This window comes from Pygocentrus nattereri, chromosome 26 (assembly GCF_015220715.1).
Source record: "Pygocentrus nattereri isolate fPygNat1 chromosome 26, fPygNat1.pri, whole genome shotgun sequence".
In the NCBI taxonomy this organism is placed as follows: Eukaryota; Metazoa; Chordata; class Actinopteri; order Characiformes; family Serrasalmidae; genus Pygocentrus; species Pygocentrus nattereri.
This window is the reverse complement of record NC_051236.1, coordinates 2,088,693-2,103,277: the sequence shown is the minus strand read 5'-3', so window position 1 is coordinate 2,103,277 and position 14,585 is coordinate 2,088,693. Positions and strand designations below refer to the sequence as shown.

Sequence of the window (14,585 nt, the reverse complement as noted above, 5' to 3'; positions counted from 1 at the left end):
TGAGACGAGCTGCTTTTCCACCGTTTACAGGCTTTAATGTCTGTTTGGCGCTGTTGCCATGGTAACGCTGAATGATGGCACACATGCAGTGGGGAAAAAAACACACGAATTCTGATCTGAGCGCCACGTTACACTCAAATGGCCACGACTCGGATACGTATCCGATCTAGAACCACGCATGAAAGTGGCTCAGGTCGGATTCGAAAAGATCAGTGTCTGTTCACATTACCGGGTTGAAGTGGCACAAATCCAATTTTTGGCCCTAATGTGACTCGGATCTGATGTTTTCAGGGCTGTGTGGATGCAAATCTGATCTTTTCAAATTCAACCTGAGCCACTTTCATATGTGGTCCTAGATCGGATACGTATCCGATTTGTGGCCGTGCGACCTTAATGAGACGCTCAGATCGGAATTCATGTGCTTCTTTCATTCAGCGTTACCGTGGCAGCAGCGCCGAATGTAAGTTAAAGCCTGTAAACGGTGGAAAAGCAGCTCATCTCACCTTTTTCTCCTTCGTCTGGCTCTAATAATGAAGCTGAGAGCTGATCAGAGTTAATGATCTTCTCAGCGAAGCTCGTTCTGCTCGTTTAGTTTGCGCTGATGATGCAGTGATTCAGTCACGTGACATCACTGAGTAGGATGTGGTCATTTCAGGACACCAGTTCATTCACATTAATGACAGATTTGACTCGTTTACCTAAACGAGTGTGAACCGTTGTGCAAAAAAATCGGATTTGAGCAATGAGACTTGCGTGTCCACACAGCCCTGAAAACGTCAAATCTGGGAATGCAAGAATGACTGAGTGAACAAGATTGAACACTCTAGCTGTTGAGTGGTTCAATAGATGCAATTGATCTGTCCACAATCCAGACGTTTGCTTTCATAGCTGCTGGCAAAAGTCCCATTAATCCTAATTAGAAGCTGCGTTGGTCAAAACACTTACTTATAGATTGCGGTATTAATTATGGTAATTATGTTAAATATTGGAATACTCACTGTATTGTTTTTCTTTTTTTATTCTTCTTTCATTCTTATTTTTGTGCTGTTTTTTTTTGCGTAACTCGTCCCAGAGTTTTGGAGATATCAACACTGTCCCGACTCCAGATTGTCCGGTCTGATTGTGTGAGTCGGATGTTTTTTTCCATAGGAATGCATGGGCTGACAAAGCATGCATGCAAGACCATCTACTTCTGCTCGACTGAAAGACATTGTTCTGCGTATACTATCTCAGGCCCGGCCCCACAACACCTTAGCAACCACTCGGAATACCATAGTATCCGCCTAGCAGCAAAAGTGGGAACCATGTAATCTGCACGGCCAGTCTGCGTTTCTTTCAGGAAATTTCTAGACGTATGATATTTATTTTGTAAGCGTTTGAAAAGTCACAGTATAATCGGGCAAATGTGCCCGTTTGTTTTGAAGCTTGCATGAGATCATTTTGAGGGATTGCAGAGTGGTTATCAAGAAAAGTGCAGAGGGTAAATTCAGAACACATTTTTGGAGAACTACTTCTTTCCATAGATATCGTTGTTCCATAAAATTTCCCACTGAGAATATCTTGGAAAGAATAAAGAATGGAAGGAAAAACAAGCTGTCATTGTGATAGAGGATTGAATCTGTGCTGAATATGTATCAAAGTACATGAAGTTATTATTCCTGTTTCTGCTATTACTTGTTTTTTTTGTGCATATAAAGCATTGAAAGTCATGTAAATATAGTAAAGGTAGGCATAATTTATAATAATGCCTACTATTAGTTTTACCTTGCTGTGTACCCCCCCCACCCCCCCCACCCCCCAAACACACACAGGCTTCTTCTGATGTCATTGCCTGACTGACTAAATATAAATCGAATGTTGTTCTGTTGTTACGTGCTCAAGCCAACGGTTAACACTGTGGCAACTGAATCATTGCTGCCTTTCCATTATAAGAGTCCTTTAGCAGTAGTACAGCAGTATCATCTGGAAGCTCATTATATAGCATCTATAAATAAATATTTCTACAAATTCTAATTAGGTTTACTGGGTTTTTTTACTAGCGTTCTGTAAAGCTTTTCCAGCCTTGTAAATGTAGCTACTAAAGACAGGCAGAGCTTAAACAATGCGGTGAATAAAGACACTTAATAGCTTTTTCAGGTCTCTGTTGTTCAGGTATTTCAGAAATCCATGTTCTTGACTGTGATAGGCATCAGCTCCTGAATATTTCCTTCTGGTGTTTTTTGACCTGGACTCGTAGAGCTTTGAAGCTGAGAGCTCCTGTGGACAGAAGCTTAAGAAGCTATCGATCCAGACACGTTTGACTAGATGCCGGATTGTAGACTCTCACAAAATGATCCTATTCTTGGAGCACTTAAAGATTTTATTGGTTAAAAGCTCTGTTCTTAGCCAGGGTCTGGTGTGTGTTTGTGTGTGTGTGTGTGTCTGTAGACTGAAGGTAGGCTGAGGTAGAACTGGGCTGGTTCTGCTTTGATGCTGTGTCTATAGAGGGGGGCCTCTACTCCCCTAGGGGGGAGTGATATTGCTGAAATTCATTATCGTGATATTTGCAAAGGAAAAATATCACAGTATCTGATATTCAAAGGAGATTTCAGCGATTTTTACGTTTCTGCGTAGTTAAATTGTTAAGCTGTGATCAAAGCAGAGCGCTTTGTTGTAAGATACTCTGTTCTAGTGAGAATTGTGGTGGTGGTGATGGGAACCAGACGTCTGAGAAGTTTAATGGCTGTAGAAGCTCCTCACAGAGGAGTTATTACCAGAACTGGAAATATAAGGGATCAGACATCTGAGACAGTGTTTTTCAGTAGTGCTGAGTACTTTTTTTAATCCATACATAGCAGAGAGGTAAAGTAGTGTTTTACCATCGTCAAGATTACATATAAACTCAGACGTGTGAGTAAATAAATAAATAAATGGCTATATGCAAGTTGATGAGCACGAACCACTTCACACCAAACCACTCCGAATGACTTTGTTTGATCTCACACATGGCTGGCGTATGCCGAAATCTTGAAAAAATGGGTGGAATTCCCCTTAAGTTAGAATTAATAAAGCTAATGAGCTCATTATTCCAGGGTGCTGCTCCTCTCTACAAAAGGAATAGTGGTAATATTGTACTATAGGGCAGCAGTCATGAGGCTACGTGACACCTACATAAGCTCGTTGTGACATCTGACATAAACCTACATAACTTATAAAGGCTTATTCCAAAGGTGTCGTCTGTTCTAGAGCAAGCAAGCAAGCAAAATTTATTTATATAGCGCTTTTTACAGCAGGTGTTGTCACAAAGCAGCTTTACAAAACAATCAGTATTACAGAAAGAAAAGAAAAGAAGAAAGAAAATCCGGGTCTGAGCCCCCATGAGCGTCGCCAGCGGCGACGGTGGCAAGGAAAAACTCCCTAAAAGAAGAAGAAACCTTGAGAGGAACCAAGACTCAGAAGGGGAACCCATCCTCCTCTGGTCGACACCGGATAGCAAACATTATTAGTATGAAGTTTTATAGTAAAGTAGGAAAAGAGGCTGATTTTGAGGTCAAGTTGACAACAGCGCCAGGTGACTCTGATTTTATGTGATATTGGGTTGTTGTGACACTTCTTTGGGTGAAATGATAATGTTATGATCACTGACTGTAGCTTAGTGCATCACAGTAACAGGGCTGATGATGTAACAGTTTAAATCTTATAAATGGTAAGTCAATGGAAATGCTCGCTTTTGTTCAGCCACCTTGATGTCATGTAATCATCATTACGCCGGGTTGCTCAGTCTGCCATTCTGCTCCAAAATTCAAAGTTGGAAAAAGCAGCTTTTTTGATGGTAAACAACACCTGTCGGAATAGGTGTTTACGAATGCTCATGTGGGTTTATGGCAGGTGTGACATACACCTGTCAGTGTAGTCTTATGAACACTGTCCTACAGTGCAGCGTAACCACTAACGTGATGTCACTTCTTTTGATTGGATTGTTTTTGTTCCATTTTCTTCTCTTAAAGATTACGCCAAAAGGAACCTCACACGGTAAATGGAGACGCAAATTTACTCACCACTTATTTACTTTTTATGAATTTTAAACTGCTCTTTTAAACCAATCTGAAGCAAATGACATACAGTGTTTGGACAGTGTAGTGGGTAACAGCTCTGCCTTCTACACTGTAGACTGGGGATCAATCCCCACCTGGGTAAACACCCTACACTATACCAATAAGGGTCCTTGGGCAAGACTCCTAACACCACCTTCACCCTACCTGTGTAAAATGATCAAATTGTAAGTCGCTCTGGAGAAGAGCGTCAGCAAAAAAAAAATCCCATAAATGTAATGTACATAGAGACGTCACCCGGCCCACCCACCGGTCAAGCTTGCTAACTTTGTTGATTTTGGTGAAATTGAAATTGTTGAAATTGGTGAACTTAACACACTTAAATATGGCATTTTTCTGCAAATTTTAGTAAAACTTTTTGCTTAATTTTAGCATATAAGAAAATATTTTATGTAAAATGTGAGGTTTGCACAGGCAAGATTTTGTGTTTATCATATTAAATTCAGCTTTCTGCTCTCTGTAGAGGATGCATATCAACTTCTACCTAGAAAATCAACAAAACGTCGTTTGACGGGCGCCCAAACTGTTTTACATGACTGTGTTTATAATTTTGCGTCAGTTCCTTCTTTTTCAGTGTACAGCAGAGGTGCGTGTGCTCTGCATTTTGAAAGAAATCGAATTATTGAATGACTCGTGTAGGTTCTTCCATTCTTCCATTATCACATTACTTAAGTGCTTGTAAATGTGCTGATCTGATTACTGCCAAAATCTGATTTTCTGCAGCTATCAGATTATTTTGTGTGTGTAATTGTGCTCACTGTATGACCCTCGATGCTGTTTGTTCCTCGGTTGAAGCTCATTTGTGGGATGTCTGGCTTTGGCTGTGTTGTGGTATTAATCCATAATGACTAATAATTATTGGGTAGAGCTGAGTAAAAACACCTCTGGCTAAGAGTAGTTGCTTTTGCCTGGTACTGTTGGCATGGATGAATGGAAAGTTGTGCGTACAATACCAGTTTTCATGTGTGTAATTCACAGTCAAAACAGCCATCAAGTACAAAATATTCTTCTTTTTCTTTTTTTTTCAGTATCAGGAAAACAGACATTCTATAGAAATTTACTCAGAAGCCTCAGCAGATAAATATCATATTGTTCAGTGTTCAGTGAGTCGCTCTTTCCCTTCATTCCAGCTTCAGTTCTTTTCAGGAGCCTCACTTTCAGCTCCTCAGAGAACCTGCAGACACGCCTCCAAAGCTCAGTCTGAGAAGCTGGTTCATTTTCTGAACTAATCAAACCCATTCAGTGGTGTTGAGGTCTGGACTCTGGGGTGGTCAGTCCATCGTTCAGCTTCTTTGTTTGGTGTGTCCGTCTCCTTTTCTCAGTGAGGTTCTTCTTGATCAGCTACACGTCCTTTCAGACCCACAGCGCTGAGTGGTCTTCTCACAGTGGAAGGATGGACAGAAACACCTGTGGATGTTTTCAGATCTGAAGCAGCTTGATCTTCTCCCTTCTCTCAGAGATCAAAGCTTCCAGTGCTGTTTGTCTGATGGGGGCAGTTTTGGTGTCTCCCAGGTCTTCCAGGTGGTTGTTAGGAGCCACATTTTCTGTAGCTTTTAATCACTTATGTTCCTTTGACTTTCTCCTTCCTTAAGTAAGTGGATTATACTTCTACTTAATGGTTGTTTTGACTGGATAGTAAGTAAATGAATGGCCTCTGACCTTTGCACAGTCGTGTATGTATGTGTGTGTTTTCTGTCTCCGAGCCAGGAGAGCAGGCACCCTTAATCCCTCCCATTTGCACGACTAGTGCGACAATGAGTGTGAGTAACCCGACCCTCCTCTCGGCACTCTGCTCCGACATGGCCATCACAGCCAGCCAGACTGATAATGGAGACTTGCTAATGACATCCTCCAGCTGCCTACATCCTCTCTGCCCCCCCTTCGTCCCCCTTTCCTCTTCTCCCTCTCTCTATCTCCCTCTTTCTCTGTATCTCTATCCTCATCTCCCTCTGTCGTTCTCCTTATCTCTCAGACTATCCATCTCTCTCTTACTTTATTGCTCCCTCGATTTCTCTCTCTTCCTCTTGCTGTCAAAGAACTTCCCTCCGTCTCTCCATCTCTTTCTCTGCCCCCCTCCTTCCCTCCCTCCCTCCTTCCATTCCGGCTGACTAATGTTGCCTTCTAACCCGTCACACTCGGCTCACCCTCCTGCCGCTGGTTTATTTACACCGCTTTTTAATAGCCTGGGGGAGCACATGAGCTACGATGACATGCTACAATGACTCGGGGCGCATTCTTATCAAGCCGCTGAGTGAAGAGAGGAGAGCGGGAGGGAGAAAGACAAAGAAAAATCCCGTTTTCTTTTCCCAAAGCCCTTTTTTCACCATCTGCGAGCTCATAGAAGATGCTGGATTTGAAAGTGAGGCAGTTTTAATGGCTGGCGAATGATCTCTGAAGCTGTTTGAGTTGCTCTTATGTTTACCCCACCAATAAAACGGCAGGTCGTTAGAATGAATTAGTGCACTAATTGCTGTGGCTGAAAGTAAGGGGTTCTGTGGGAGCGAGGCAGTTAGAGAACGAGGAGGCGAGGGGATCATCGAAACTTATGACCAGAAGGTTTTATTGACCACTGGAGTTTAATGATGGCTGTTAGGTGAGTGGATTCACAGTATCACTGCTTGATTAAACTCCACTGCAAAGATTTAAAAAGTTCCTTTTTGATGAATCAGCATTTATTGGTTTGCAGTGTGCAGGGCTTACATTATTTACACGCACACACACACAAATATTTTATTATATATTTTCATATATTTCATATATTTTTCATTTCAACACTATAGAAAGGAAACTTGGATATAAATTATAATAATAAGTGGTCAGTGTGCAGCTTGTATAGCAGTGCAGATTTACTGTCCTCTGAAAAGAACAACACACAGACATTAATGTCTAAACAGCTGGCAACACAAGTGAGTCCACCTCACAATAAACGGTGTGGAAGAACTTGACTGACCTCACCTCAACCCCATAGAACACCTTTGGGATGAACTAGAGCAGAGACTGTGAGTCGGGCCTTCTCGTCCAACATCGGTGTCTGACCTCACAAATGTGCTTCTGGAAGAACGGTCAGAAATTCCCATAAACACTCCTAACCCTTGTGGAAAGCCTTCCCAGAAGAGTTGAAGCTGTTATAGCTGCAAAGGGTGGGCCGACATCATATTAAACCCTATGGATTAGAATGGGATGTCACTCAAGTTCATATGGTGTGACGGCAGACGAGCGAATACTTTCAAAAATATAGTGTATATATTGCTGTTGTCAGAAGAAAACCTCGTATCTCCAAAATTGTAACTTAAAAATCTACTTTACTGATTGAAGGTCGTTGTAAGGTGAGGGCAAAGTGGTGCTCTGTTTCAGCCATGATGGCATGTAGGACTGGTTTGAGGAGGTTTCCTTCAAGCTGTTAAGAGCTAATCGACTGAATTGCTGTGTTGGATCATTTTGTTATATTGTCTTCTTTTGGAAACCAAATAAAGTGTGTGTGTGTGTGTGTGTGTTTCAGACGTATCACTCAGTGCAGGAGGTTCTGGTGTCTTTCGGAAGGCGGGTGTTGTGTTACCCGCTGTACCGCCACTTCTCTCTGATCACCACCGCGGTGAAAGACGCCGCTCACATTTTCCAGTGTGGTGAGTTTTACACTCTCGCTCTCTTTTGCTCACTCTCTCTCTCTCTCTTTCCCTCTCCTTCTCTCTCTCTCTCTCTCTCTCTCTCTCTCTCTTTCTTCCCTCCATGTCTCTGTTTATCTCTCCCTTCTCTTTCCCTCTCCTCTCTCTCTCTCTCTCTCTCTTTCTCTTTCTTCCCTCCATCTCTCTGTTTATCTCTCCCTTCTCTTTCCCTCTCCTTCTCTCTCTCTCTCTCTCTCTCTCTCTCTCTCTCTCTCTCTCTCTCTCTCTCTCTCATTCACTTTTTCTCTGTCTTCCCTTCTATGTCCCCTCCTCTCTTCTGTCTCTCTTCCTCCCTCTCTCTCTGCCCCCTCCCCCACTGGCCTCCCTGACCAGCAGCAGGATTCTGTCACATTACAACATCGTTGAGTGCTTTTCAAACAACGCTAGGGATCAGGTTAAGGGTCGAGACCTTAACGTGACCCTCCCTTCACCCTAAAAGTTTTCCTTTCTGTCTCCATTCGTCCCTTAATCCCTCGTCTGGCTCTAATGAGGACAAACACCGCCCCCCAGGCCCCAACTCCAGCGCCTTTTGCCATTATACTGACATCTAGTTTCAGCTGTGTTTGCTCTGTACTGACACCCATCTCTGTCTTTTTATTGTATGAGTATGATGTAAAACCAGTGATTCTGTGGTTTAAACTGAGGCTGGCTGATCAGGTGACCTTGTGTAACTATTGAAAATCACTAATAAAATGATATATGGCATTATTTGGCACATTTAATTGCCCATCTGTTAAAGCAGGTAACACCAGTATCAATTATATATCAATATAATATAAGAGCCCTGATAACACCAGCTACCTAAATCTCTGTGACAAATGATATATCAAATATTATGTGTGCATTTTTAATGTAGTATAGCGTTAATGATACAAGAAGAAGACATGAACCTGTTTTATACAAATTCCTTAAGCTCATTTCACACCAGACGTGGTAACCACACCGCATGATGTGCCACACACAACACGCTCCTCTATTAATCAGTGTAGCCATTAACACCGGCTGAAGCAGGAACAGTAGACAAATGCAGTCTAGGCTGATAAAAAATCTACAAATCTAGTTTTAACTCTGACAGGTTGTCTGAAATGCCTCGGGTAGGTTAATGTTGTGAAGACACCGGCGTCTCCTCCTCTTCATACAGACCTACATCACCTGGTGAGAAAGCCAGTAACGGTTACGGCAGCTGGTCAAGATTAAACCCCGCAAGTTTGTGGGATTAAAAAGTGTCACTTAATATAATATAGTAAATGTACATGCCGACTTTTGGAGCTATGTCTTAATATTTTAAGCATCTTTTTAAAGTGATAAGTGATACTTTTTTGATCCCACAACTGGGGAAATTCCACCTCTGCATTTACCCCATCGGTGAAGTGAAACACCACATACACACTAGTGAACACACACACACTAGTAGGCAGTGAGCACACTTGCCCGGAGCGGTGGGCAGCCCTATCCACGGCGCCCGGGGAGCAGTTGGGGGTTAGGTGTCTTACTCAAGGACACCTCAGTCATGGACTGTTGGCCTTGGGGATCGAACCGGCAACCTTCTGGTCACAGGGCCAGATCCCTGACCTCCAGCCCACGACTGCCCCCTGCAGCCCTGCAGCCTTAGTGACACGGATTCCCTTCCAAATGGAGAAAGACCCGCCTGAGATTGATGAAGCAGTAGCTTAGTGGACAAGCCCTCCTGTGCACAGTCGTAAATATAGCAGCCAACATGGGGAACAAGCATAACAGAACATGCAGAAATCTGTCCGTCTCCTGGGGGGCAGGAGGGCTGAAGGCGTCTCCCCCTGACAGGAAAGTCAACAGAACTCGCTGCTTCTGTCAGCGGAAGAGAGAGAGAGGCGGACAGAGTCGTCTTCGCGCAGTGCGCAGCTGATGCAGCGTACACGCTATTGACTTTGATATCTCAGAGAGTGTAATCTTTAAATCAAAGAGCCTGGCAGAGAGAGAGCGAGGGAGAGAGAGAGAGACAGACAGGGAGAGGGAGGGAGAGAGAGAGAGAGAGAAGTGTGTAAATACGTTTAGGATGTGTGTGGTGAGCTTTATCCGGCGCGTGTTGATTTTAATGCTTGTAAATGATAGCAATTAAAGGGCTTTTTAGCTGCTGGATTACTGTGGCTGCGGCTCATTAGAAGGCGCTCGTCTGCGCTGGCCGAGGTGAACACCTCGCTGCACTGAGGCCAGGCTTGGATGAGCTCATTAGCTCCCAGCCTCCTGTTAACTCTCAGCTAAATCGCCACTGCACGTGGTCTTTTTTTTTAAGCAACAGCCTTTTGGACTAAACCCAGGAGACAATTAGCTATTATCAGTGAAAAAGAAGTATTCCCTTCTGATTTGTACGGTGCTGTTCAAATGTTTGGTATGGCTGTTTCTCAGCCTGTGACGGTAACGCACAGTTACCCACATAAGAATATGGAGCCGTTGCTTAATTGTTTCATGCTGTAATTTCACAACAGTGGAGAAAACACAGCAGCTGCGTTCCGAAGGCTAGGCTGCATTTCTCGGCTGCTACCTCCTCGAAGGCCATTCCAAAGTAAAGGAGCCTAGAAATGTTTTGAGGACACAACAGATGTATCCTTCCTGGCCTTCAGTTACCCACAGTTCCCTGCGCACGAATGACGTGAAGGACAGTAAAACAGCACCATGTAAATACCGGAAAACAAAGCCGTTGGAGTTTGATTTAAAATGTAACTTGTTCACGTCCTTCAATTCGTCTTCGTTACCTTATTAAGTGTGAAATGATTCATTAAAGCATTCGTCCATATATCATCCATCCATCCATCCATCCATCCATCCATCCATCATCTTCCGCTTCTCTGGGGTTCGGGTCGCGGGGGCAGCATCCTAAGCAATGAGGCCCAGACCTCCCTTTCCTCAGCCGCTTCCACTAGCTCCCCGGGGGGGATTCCGAGGCGCTCCCAGGCCGGCTAGGCGATATAGTCACGCCAGCGTGTCCTGGGTCTTCCCCAGGGTCTCCTCCCGGGTGGGCTTGCCTGTGACACCTCCCGTGGGAGGCATCCAGGAGGCATCCTAACCAGATGCCCGAACCACCTCAGCTGGCTCCTCTCGACGTGGAGAAGCAGCGGCTCTACTCCGAGTCTTCTCCCCTATCTCTAAGGGAGAGATCCATGAATCATATATTATTTAGAAATATTCGTATATATGTAGTTTATCGAACGACATATTGCTGTTGTCAGAAGAAAACCTCGTATCTTCTTTTTGTCATTTTATGTTTTTGACTTTGAAAACGCCTGTTGCCCTTTACATTCTGTGTAAATTTCATGATGAATGGACCAAATGAAATGGCCCAAAATTCAGCAACTATTGACTTACATTAAAAGTAAAGTATGTTTTTTGCTTCTCCTGTAGAGTTGACGTTTTGGACATACGTGGTTTTCTTCCGACGACAGTGATGAGAACTTTGAACTCTGAAGAAACGAAAAAGCAACAAACTCTATACACGTTTTGCACCACAATGCAAGAGACGGGGCCTTTCTGGTGACCGTTTTTCCGTTTTCTGTTTTTGACCGTTCTTCCAGAAGAACATTTGTGAGGTCAGACACTGATGTTGGACGAGAAGGCCTGGCTCACAGTCTCCGCTCTAATTCATCCCAAAGGTGTTCTTTAGGGTTGAGGTCAGGACTCTGTGCAGGCCAGTCAAGTTCTTCCACACCAAACTGGCTCATCCGTGTCTTTATGGACCTGCTTTGTGCACTGGTGTGCAGTCATGTTGGAGCAGGAAGGGGCCGTCCCCAAACTGTTCCCACAAAGTTGGGAGCATGAAATCTTCCAAAATCTCTTGGTGCTGAAGCTTAAAGAGTTCCTTTCACTGGAACTAAGGGGCCGAGCCCAACCCCTGAAAAACAACCCCACACCATGATCCCCCCTCCACCAAACTTTACACTCGGTACAATTCAGTCAGACAAGTACCGTCTCCTGACAACTGCCAAACCCAGACTCGTCCATCAGATTTCCAGACGGAGAAGTGTGATTGGTCACTCCAGAGAACTCGTCTCCACTGCTCTAGTGTCCAGTGGCGGCGCTTTACTCCACTGCATTCCACGCTTTGCATTGCGCTTGGTGATGTAAGGCTTGGATGCAGCTGCTTGGCCATGGAAACCCATTCCATGAAGCTCTCTATGCTGTTCTTGAGCTGATCTGAATGCCAAATGAAGTCTGGAGGTCTGTAGTGATTCACTCTGCAGAAAGTCGGTGACCTCTGCGCACTATGCCCCTCAGCATCCGCTGACCGCTCTGTCATTTTACGTGGCCGACCACTTCGTGGCTGAGTTGCTGTCGTTCCCAATCACTTCCACTTTGTTATAATCCCACTGACAGTGGACTGTGGAATATTTAGTAGTGAGGAAATTTCACGACTGGACTTGCTGCACAGGTGGTGTCCGATCACAGTACCACGCTGGAACTCACTGAGCTCCTGAGAGCGACCCATTCTTTCACTAATGTCTGTAGAAGCAGTCTGCAGGCCTAGGGGCTCGGCTTTATACACCTGTGGCCATGGAAGTGACTGGAACACCTGAACTCAATGATTTTGATGGGTGAGTGAAAACTTTTGGAAATATTGTGTATATAGAGCCACATTCCTCAACTAAAGAAGTCTTGAGGAACCATCTGTTTTAAGAGTGTAGTGGGGACAAAGACTCTGAGTGGATCACTAGAGAGACGCGTTAGGTTCCATATGTTTAACTCCGCAGCAGCTCCGTCCCTCTGAGTATTGACAATCAGCCGGTGAGCGTTATTGAAGACGTGAGCAGAGCCTCCTCCTCCTCGGTTCATTCCACTTGTTCTCCTGAGTCGTTCCGACTGCTCCGCTCTGCAGTTTGTACATGAACAACCACCAAGCAATGCTTGCATTAAACTCTGCTGTAATGAAGCCCACCAACCGCACCAGTAATCTCCGCCATCACGCTGTAACACGTCCGTAATTAATTTGCAGAGGAAATTCGATTGGACATGTGCACTTGTGTGCGCTCCAATCAGGGGCACTTCATTTGAACTTGTGAGAGCAAACAGTTGTAGGTATCAGGGAAACAAACCCATTAATGGTGGCATGGTGGGGGAGGGTGTGGAGGAAATGAAATCTGAGGTAAATATTTGAACAGCCCTCGAGCGGCATGTTTGGTATTCTGCAGGAGAACGCTCAGCGTCTGGAGACTCGTGGAAGGGGATGGTTAAGACGTCGGTAGTGTTTGTTAAATATTTTCGCCTCTACTCATGCAAGGCAAGCCAGCGGGGCAGAACTAAAAGAGACACGAAAGCCTTCAGGCAGCCGAGCTTTGCTTAGTGTGAAAAGGGGAAAATCAGTATTGAACACAGCGTTAAAGGCAATCACAATCACAGCGAGGCTTATATACGCATACAGGTGGAATTATCTAAACAAGGGGACATCACAGATGTACAGTATTACTGCAGAACATCTAAAATCAGTCTGGTTACAGGGTAAAGATTCATTTTGATGGTCTGCTATGTAAATTGTTATCGAACAGTGTGGTGTAACCAGGGTTGTAGGCTAGTTCCACCAGTTTTTCAGAACCTCTGCTTAATCTCTGATATGCAAACAAACTCTTTCAGAATGGTTTGCTGAGAAATGGTTCATCGTAGAGGAACCAGGAACCAGGGGTAACAATGTCTACAACAGAAATACAGTCGTTTTATTTATTATCCAAAACCACCTGTGAACCTACATGAACTTTGTTATATAATTAAATATATATACACATATAAAATAAGTGATGGGCCGATCCACTTTTTCCAGTTTCGATCTGATTCCCATGCACAACTGCTGACACTGATACAGATTCAAGAGTTTAATATTATCACTGTTATTGTTGGGTTTTTATTGCGTTTAAGGTGTTTGATCTTCCCATCACCCATGAATATCTGTAGTGGAGGCTGCAGGTGAACTGCTGGTGTGTGGATATATATATATATATATATATATATATATATATATATACCTACACCTACACACACACACACACACACACACAACTGACTTGGTCAGTTTTTCTAGAATGAGGCATTTTACATTTAACCACTCTGAATCAGTTTGTTTATAACTTAACGATAGCGTTTTGCAGATATTTTGTAAAGTTTGTGGAATTCTACATTAATTTTAAACTCTATTTAGCCCTTTAATATTTCTGCCTTTTACTCTTCTCCTTTGACCCTTTAAGGCCGAACGTTCTGCCGACTTTGGTCCATGATGTGTGTGATGATATCAGCAAATTCCACATTGAACTACGGAAGCTAAGCCTTCTGTCAGCCTGTTTGGCATATCCATGAGATCGGTACATGCAGATTGCGACAGTTATTTTATTTATTTATTTTTTTCATTTGTTTTGTCCTCGTAATTCAAAGTGATGCCCTCCCACACTGCATTTCAAAAGCTGACTGCCCGCATAGCACACACACAGCGCACTAGCAGATCCAGCATAACTTCTAAAAGACTTCAAAACATTTGACTTCAGCTTCAGACTTTCAACAAGGACACAAAGTTTGATTGATGTGAAGCTTCAGCATGTTGTGCCCCAACAGTGGTAGAAAGCAGAGACTGCTCCGTAGACTCATTTCAGCTCACAGACCATTTCAAGCAGTAGATATTTCAAGAGATTTTTATGAAGTGCCTCACTGTCTAATTAAGTGTAATATATGAGCTATTTATTCACTTCGTTCTGTCTGTTTAATTCTGTTTCTTTTTTCAGTATAAATACGGGGAAAAATCCAGTTTTGTATTTTTTATTTGCCTCTTTCCTTGAACTAGACACCAGGCACCTTTTCTTTTTGTGTCACTGCAGGCCTGTAGATT

General features: G+C 43.6%; 1 protein-coding gene across 2 annotated transcripts in view; it reads left to right on the top strand.

Annotated features, from left to right (window-relative positions):
- shq1 (SHQ1, H/ACA ribonucleoprotein assembly factor) overlaps positions 1 to 14,585 on the top strand; it is an 80,864-nt gene that overhangs the window by 50,751 nt on the left and 15,528 nt on the right. For both annotated transcript variants that reach the window (XM_037534759.1, XM_017718585.2), the window contains exon 10: positions 7,591 to 7,714. In XM_037534759.1, coding sequence (XP_037390656.1) covers positions 7,591 to 7,714 — 124 coding nt within the window. The remainder of the gene's footprint in view (positions 1 to 7,590; positions 7,715 to 14,585) is intronic.